A 9023-nucleotide genomic window follows, 5' to 3' on the forward strand; every position below is an offset into this window, starting at 1 on the left:
TACCCAGCAAAATTGTCCCTCAAATATGATGGTGAAATTAGGACATTTCCAGATAAGCTGAAATTAAGGGAATTTGTTAAAACCAGACCAACCTTACAAGAAATGCTAAAGGAAGTCCTATGGCCAGAGAAGTAACAACAGCCAACAACAACTGACCATTAACACACATGATGATATAACCCAGAAACCAACCCAGCTATGGAAGTATTCAGTAAATAAGCCTACAAGATTGTAAACAGAGAACCAGAGACACCAACTGACAAATGAGGACAACTACAAACCAAAAAGAGGGAAAAAAAAATTGTGTTGTTACATAACTTCTAGATGGTAGGGAAATCAAGACAACTACAAGATAGAACAGACTGTTCTGAACTTGGAAAGAAAACTATAAATCACAGGGTAACCTCAAAGAATAATGATAAACCTTGACATCAAAATAAAAAAGAGGACCAGCAGAAATATTCAGCAAATACTAAAACAATAGCAATGAAGGAAGGGATAACATGATTCATAAACAAAACAAGCTCAGCATAGATAATCATATGGAACAAAGAAATTGACATAATGAAAAAGCACATGACAAAAATGACAGCAACAAATTCATATTTACTGATAATTACATATCTTGCAAGGGACTTATCTCTAAGATTTATAGAAAATTCTAATGCCTCAACACCAAAGGAATTAACAATCCAATTGAGAAATAGGCAGAAGACATGAATAGCTACTTTACCAAGGAGAATATTCAGGTGGCCAGCTAATACATGAAAAGATGCTCACAATCATTGGCCATCAGAGAGCTGTAAATCAAAACAACATGAGATATACCATCTCACCCCATCACTGAGGGCAAGGTTCAATGAGACAGAAAATAACAAATGTTTTGGGGATGTGGAGAGATTGGGACTCTCATACACTGCTGGTGTGACTGTGAAGTGACACAATGACTGTGGAAAGGAATATGGTGATTCCTTAGAAAGTTGGAATTAGAGATACTATTTGACCAGCAATCCCATTACTAGGTATATATTCTGGAGAGGTGAGAGCCAGGATAGGAATAGATACATGCACACTCATGTTCATCCCAACACTATATACAATTGCAAAAAGATGGAAACAACCTACGTGCCCATCAGTGGAAGACTGGATGACAAAACTATGGTACATACACATACTAGAAGGCTATGCAGTACTAAAGGATAATGTAGAGTCTGCAAAACACCGCATAATATGGATGAACTTGGAGGACATTATGCTAAGTGAAATAAGTCAATCACAGAACAACAAATGCAGTACTAGTTCATCCTTGTGGAGGGTCAAGAAAAGGTTTATATGTGGAGGGAAACTTTCTTTGTTGGTTGCCAGGGGTGGGAGCGGAGGGAAGGTAACATGGCCAAAAAAAAAAAAAAATTGCATTGACCCATGTCACTTTAGTTTGTGTATTTCACTGTACATAAATTATATTTCAATATTTTAAAGAAATGCATTAAAAAAAAGAAACAGGACTTCTGATAAGATGGAGGAATAGGTAGACAAGCAATACAGACCCTATTCAACCAAGAAAAGAAAAACCAGTTAACCAAGATACAGAAGATAATCCTGGAGCCGTGAGCTTTGAAAGGAACTATACAGAAATGGATTAGACACCAACTAGTGGAAAAACCTGAACAAAAACAGTGAGGACAGAGATGGTCGGAGCTGTGGACTGTCAGCTACTCTGATGGGACAAACAACCTGAATATTTACAAGTGGTGTTGGGACCTGAGAATTGACCTAATGATCAGCCCTGGTCACCAACGGCTGCAGGGATGACTGCGCTGGTGGCCTATGACTAGGGAGGGAAATAGCAAGGAGGGAGACAAACTGAGCTGTTGACTTTCTGCTGTCTGGAGGGCGCAGCCATTTTGAATGTATAAGCGGAAGCCATTTTGGATATTTAAAGTGACTGGGTTCAGCCATTTTGAATCTTTAAAAGTCACAACCATTTTGGATTTTAAGGTGACAGCATTCTCATTCAGATTCCAGTGACCTAAAACTAGGCTTTATTTGCCAAGGTTGGCAGGGACATACAAGAGGCTGACAACAGGAAAGAAGAAAAGTAATGAGTGTATAAGTGCTGTCAACTAGTGAATAGAGGAGCACAGCACAGTACCTTGCTTGTGTAGATAACATACAAACAAAACAAAGACAACGCACATTGTGGGCAAGTAACTCCAACATACAATCACCAATTAAATATAAACACAAAAACATCACAATGCCTTGGAGACAACAGAGCATCACAGTCTGCACAAAGGAGCAAGATAAAGCAGGAGAAACAAGGGACCAGGATACAGTCCCAAAACACTTCCTTGAGGAAGATGCAGCATTGAAACTCCCTGATAAGGAATTCAAAAGAATTATATTTAGGTATTTTCAAAGGATTGAGAGACAGACCAAGGACAACACAGAGAAAACCATAGAAGAATTTCAGAAGAAAATACAAGAACAAAATGACAAAATAAATGAAAAATTAGAAATGATTCTAGATCTACAGATAGAAATCCAGAAGATTAATATGAAATTGTCAGAAATAGATAACACAATGGAAGGAGCAAGGAGTAGAATTGATGCAATGGGAGACATAATTAATGAGATTGAAGAAGTATACCTGAATATTTCTTTGGAATGGGATCAATCAGAAAAAAGATGAAAACAAAATGAAGAAAACCTAAGGTTCATGTGTGATACCATCAAAAGGAATAAGCTACATGTCACTGGAATTCCAGAACATGAAGAGAAAATTGAAACCACTGAAAAAATTGTCCAAGATTTATTGGAGAACTTCCCTGATATGATGAAACATGAGAATATATCCATTCAAGAAGTCCAACAAACCCCAAACAGGATAGACACCAAAAGAAAATCACCAAGACATATCATTATCAAACTCACCAAACCAGAGACAAAGAAAGACTCATGAGAGCAGCATGGGAAAAATGAAGTTACCTACAAGGGGCAACCATTAAGACTAAGCTCAGATTTCTCGACAGAAACCATGCAGGCAAGAAGACAGTGGGATGGTATATATAAAACCCTGAAAGAGAAAAATTTCCAACCAAAAATTATGTACCCAGCAAAATTGTCCCTCAAATACGATGTGAAATTAGGGCATTTCCAGATAACCAGAAATTAAGGGAATTTGTCAAAACCAGACCAACCTTACAAGAGATGCTAAAGGGAGTCCTTTGGATAGACAACAGCCAACAACAACTGACCACTAACACACATGATGATATAACCCAGAAACCTACCCAGCTGTGGATGTATCCAAAGTAAATAAGCCTATAAGATTGTAAACAGAGAACCAGAGACACCAGCTAACAAATGAGGACAACTACAAACCAAAAAGAGGGGAAAAACTATGTTAATTACAGAACTTCTAGATGGTAGAGAACTCAAGACAACTACAAGATAGAACAGACTGTTCTACACTTGGGAAGAAAACTATAAATCACAGGGTAACCTCAAAGAAAAATGATAAACATTCACATCAAAATAAAAAAGAGGAGCAGCAGAAATATTTTGCAAATATTAAAACAATAGCAATAAAGGAAGTGATAACACGATCATAAACAAAACGAGCTCAGCTCAAAAAATTACATGGAACAAAAAAATAAACACCAAGAAAAAGGACAGTAACAAATTCATATTTGCCGATAATTACATATCTGCCAAGGGACTTATCTCTAAGATTTATAGAAAATTCCAATTCCTCAACACCAAGGGAATTAACAATCCAATTGAGAAATGGGCAGAAGACATGAATAGCTACTTCACCAAAGAGGATATTCAGGTGGCCAGCTAATACATGAAGAGAAGATCACAATCATTGGCCATCAGAGAAATACAAGTCAAAGCAACAATGAGATACTGTCTCACCCCAGCACTGATGGCAAGGTTCAACGAGACAGAAAATAACAAATGCTGGCAGGGATGTGGAGAGATTGAAACTCTCATACACTGCTGGTGGGACTGTGAAAGTGACACAACCACTGTGGAAAGTAATACAGCAATTCTTTAGAAAGCTGGAACTGGAAATACTGCTTGACTCAGCAATCCCATTACAAGGTATAGATCCTAGAGAGGTGAGAGCCAGGACAGGAACAGATACATACAAGCTCATGTTCATTGCAGCACTATTTACAATAGCAAAAGGATGGAAACAACCTACATGCCCATCAATGCAGGAGTGGATGACAAAACTATGGTACATACACATAATGGAATGCTCTGCAGCACGAAAGAATAATGTAGAGTCTGCAAAACACTGCATAATATGGATGAACTTGGAGGACATTATGCTGAGTGAAATAAGTCAGTCTCAGAAGGACAAATATAGTGTTAGTTCATTGTTGTGGAGGGTCAAGGAAAGATTTATATATGGAGGGAAACTTTTATTTGTTGGTCGCCAGGGGTGGGAGGGGAGGGGAGGGAATACTGTAAAAAAAAAAAAAAAAACACATTGACCCATGTCACTTTAGTTTTGTATATTTCACCGGACATAAATTATATTTCAATAAAATGCATTAAAAATCATCATTTAAAAATGCAAATTACTTATTATATAGATTTTCCTTCATTATCTGGTAGTAATGATTATTAAAAAGAAACTTTAAATGTCAAAGAAAAAAAGAATATAAGAAACTAATTTAGTAAATACCTAGTAAAGAGTTGCATATGCACTAAGTTCTTTTGATTATTAATTGGAAATAAAAGTCTTGAATATTAAGACTACTATACAATTTAAAAAAATACTGATATTCAAAAGCTTACATATATAGTCATAAAATTGAGAGTCTATACAACGAATGAGTTGAATTTTCTTGAGATCTTCTTCATTATAGCAAAAGTAACATCTAAACTAGAATTAGAATACAACTTTCTGAAGCCATATTTACCTGGTAAATGTTTTGGGAAGCAAGAAAAAGGTATTATCAAACACCAAGCAAAGAGCCAAGTCAAAAGAAATCCTATCCACCAAGCTCCCAGCCATCTTGGATCATCCTCAGTGATATTAATACTGTAGAGATAGGAAAAAAATGAGAAAAGTAAACTCTACTTTCTTAATTCAAATTCAGTTATAATAATTTTATATTTACAGTGCAAGTGCATATAGTGGAATATTATTATAATATCCAAAATTTCAATCAGAGCTATTGTGATGAATGAGACAGGTGGCAGGAATAAATGAAAGTTGTTAAGAATTAAAGGTTTACAAAGTATTTCAAAAACAGCAAATATAACATAAAAGCTTAAATTATTTGATAGTAAATATATATACATTGAGTATTTAAAAACATACATAGGATTCCTTAACATTTTTATCTAATTTTGGCTAAGTATTTCATTTTTGCTCTATCTCATCAATAAATCATTGATCTATGTTCAAAGTTCATACATTTTGCTTTACTATAGTATACTTTTAAATGTAAAATTCTTCTTAAAGCAATACATTAAGATTTCTTAATACCTTTGTATTGATAAGCTCTTTTTAAAAACACTTCACAAATTCCCCCAGTGAAATTAAAATGTCTGTTCTTAAAAACCTTGCTCTCTGTGCTTCAAAGTCTTCCTCTGCATATTTTTTCATATAGTGTCTGCATGCTAAAGATCATCATGAATCAATCCCAAAAATGTGGATATTGATCTGTGCTTCCTCATGAGCAAGCACCCATGTAGCACTCTTTCTGACCCTAGCCACCTGAAGCTGGGACAGACCCCACAAGTTAAAAGGACTTCAGGGTGTCAAATAGGCAGATGCCAGCAGCATGTTTGGGGAGTCCACATGACATTCCAACCTTCTGGCTTATGGCCACAAATTCTGGGCTGATTTCCTACTACCCCTTCAAAATGCCAGCAAGCAGCAAGTGTGGGAGGCAATATGATACTCTTACTTTCTGACCTGATGTCTCTTACTACCTTTTTGGTTCAATATTTTGCTGGAACAACTCACAGTATACATGGAAATTATACCATACTTATAACTACAGATTTATTATAGCCAAAAATGATATGGAAGAAAAGACACATAGGGCAAGGTCTGGGATGTTTTCCAGTGTGGAGCTTCCATGTCCCAAGGAACATGCTACCCTCCTGAGAGTAGATACTCTTATCAACCAGGATGCTCTATGAGACTTCATGTTGAGGGTTTTTATTGGCCAGTCCTCCATGATAGGCTAAATCATGCTTCCTGAGGCTGGTTGATATCAGTCTCCCAGGTGAGTCTTTGCTAGTGTGGCCAGCTCCCACTTGCTAGCACAAATCCTCAGGTGTGGCCTGGGATCTAAGGCCAAAGCATTGTAATTATGCCAAAGGGTTATTTCTCTGGAGAAAAGGACAAAGTTCAACTTACTTACGGTAAAATAGGACCTTTACCTCACAGTCTCCAAAACATTAATCTAGGATTAACAGTTCAGTGAACAAATAACCAAACCATAACCACACGTTCTTATTCATTGCAAAAATCATGCAAATGACTGAAAAGTTACCATTCATAGTGGTAAAATGAGAAAATATGACCTTACCAAAGGTTACTAGTATCTCTACTCAGAGAAAGGAGGAGGTACCTCAGTGGTTAAGAGGAGGACTTTGAAGTCAAAAAGACCTACTTTGATTCACATCCCAGGGACTTACCACCTGTGCATATTATCTACCACAAAAGATGACTGAAAGGATTAAGTAAGATAATGAATGTAAAATAAAATAACAAACAGTTATGCATTGTTGTTTGACACATTATATGGAATCAATAAATTGTACCTATTATTATTACTCATAGTTGCAGCTGTTCTAGCCAAATAATTACTATCTTTGTGACACTCACCAGAACTACTATAGAATTTGTTAAGAATCATAAACCCTGGAGACTCTTCAAGCTATCTTCCAAAAGATAAATCTACTGAGTACATAACTAACTTTAATCAAATTCTCATTTTTGAACAATACATGAGGTCCTGATGTGTTATGAAAAATTTCACCAGAGAATTCTATTAAGCATTCTTGTTTATGAATAAATTCATTACACTAAAAGTTGGCTGTGACATTAATTTACCAGCCACTCCTCAGAAGGAAGGTTGGGCTATCTACTTCTGTAGTGATACCACCTTGGAAACCCAAGGAGTGGTCACTATGGGTCAGGTCTGACTCGACAGCACATAATGACAACAACATAGCCAAAGGAGCTCTGGTGACATACTGCCTAAGGCATTTGGCTGCTTACTAGAAGGCTGGCAGTTCAAACCCAGCAGCCACTCTGCAGAAGGAAGACTGGGCAATCTACTTCTGTAAAGATTTACCACCTCAGAAACCCAAAGGAGGTAGCTATGAGTTGGAGTCGATTCAATGGCAGTGAGGTTTTTTGTTTTTGTTTTTGTTTTTGTTTTTATAGCCAAAATAGGACTGTGTATAAAAATTGTGTGTATTTAGTTCTATTTCTTGAAATATCTCTCATGCTATATTCAGGAAATACTAGAAAACTGTAAAATATATGATGTTAGCTTATTAAAACAAAAATAAGTTTAAATCAAAGAAAAGTAGATATTTCCTTGCCTTTGTCCATTAGCAGCATCAATATACATAGTTAGCAGTTGTCCTCCCAAAACATAACCAATGGCAGGGCCTAAGATTGACATAGAAAACCCGATTCCTAGAACAAAGAAATTGAATATGGTCACATATGAAAATCTGCTTTGAATGTGTAACAATAGAAAAGAAGGAAAAATAAGTTAGTTGTCAGAAAATGTGAATGATTAAATTTACATCAAAATGATAATGAACAGAGGTGGGCTGGCAAATGGGACCACACTACAAATGTATATAGGTGTGGCAGAGCTTATTTCTACATATGTATTTGTATGTGCTGCAAATATATCTGTAGTGCCTATAGGGGGCAAAGTTATGAAAACTTCTTAGTTATACCCAAACACCTTGAGGGAATGAGTTGCTGGGAATGGAAGATCAGGACCACAGTCTCAGGGGACACTAAGGTCAATTGGTATAACATAGTCCACAAAAACAATTTTTTATGTAATAATTTAGTAACCAGTGACTGGGGTCTTAAAAGCTTGTGAGTACTCATCTAAGGTGAAACTATTGGTCTCTTCTCATTGACAGCAAAGAATAAAGAAAATCAAAGAGGCAAAGAAATAGTCCAAAGGACTAATGGACCACATGAACACCAGCCTCTATGTTCCTAAAACCACAACCAGATAGTGACTGGCTACCACAGTTGACTGCTCTGAAAGGAATTACAATAGGAGGCACCAGATAGAGTGGGAGAAAAATGTGAAACAAAATTCTGAATCATAGAAAAGACTAGGCCTACCTCTGATAAAAGACTGGTGGCAACCCCAAGACGATGGCCCTTAGATACCCTTCAAATTGGGCTCAACTTTCAGTCAAATGATAGACAGGGCCATAAGCTGACCCATAATATCAATGATGTATGCATTCATTCGAACAATCAACCATATGACATCAAAAGGGCAACATTTGTGTATTTTACAGTATAGCTATAAAAGATATATCAATAGAAAAAGCATATAATTTACAATTAACTAAGTATGCGTATTTAAAAGATAAACAATGTGTTGGAATCAACTCAATAGCGACTAATAACAGCAAACTTAGTATATATTAAAAATCCAAAAGTTAAACCGGTTGCAGTCAACTCAATTCTGTTGGATTGCAACCTCATGTGATGCAGAGTGGAACTGCACTTCATAGGATTTTCATGGCTGTGATCTTTTAGAAGCAGATCATCAGCCCTTTCTTCCCAGGCACTTTTGGGTAAGTTTGAATCACCAACTTCTCGGTTAATTTAATAGCCATATGTTTGACAACACCAAATTTTTGACCATGGGAGCTCTGGTAGTATAGTGCCTAAGGCACTTGACTGCTAACCAGAAGGCTGGAGGTTCAAACCCATCAGCCACTCCTTGGAAGGAAGATGGGGCAATCTACTTCCATAGTGATACTGCCTC

General features: G+C 36.6%; 1 protein-coding gene across 1 annotated transcript in view; it reads right to left on the minus strand.

The window, feature by feature from the left end:
* The window catches only part of SLCO4C1 (solute carrier organic anion transporter family member 4C1), a 102165-nt gene that overhangs the window by 20334 nt on the left and 72808 nt on the right, over window positions 1–9023 (minus strand). Inside the window, exons 4-5 of the mRNA XM_007942497.1 lie at window positions 7591–7687; window positions 4941–5062 (exon numbers count right to left, since the gene is read on the minus strand). Coding sequence (XP_007940688.1) covers window positions 4941–5062; window positions 7591–7687 — 219 coding nt within the window. The remainder of the gene's footprint in view (window positions 1–4940; window positions 5063–7590; window positions 7688–9023) is intronic.

The sequence above is a fragment of the Orycteropus afer genome, unplaced genomic scaffold (assembly GCF_000298275.1).
Source record: "Orycteropus afer afer isolate SDZICR_OR568_19922 unplaced genomic scaffold, OryAfe1.0 scaffold00091, whole genome shotgun sequence".
In the NCBI taxonomy this organism is placed as follows: Eukaryota; Metazoa; Chordata; class Mammalia; order Tubulidentata; family Orycteropodidae; genus Orycteropus; species Orycteropus afer.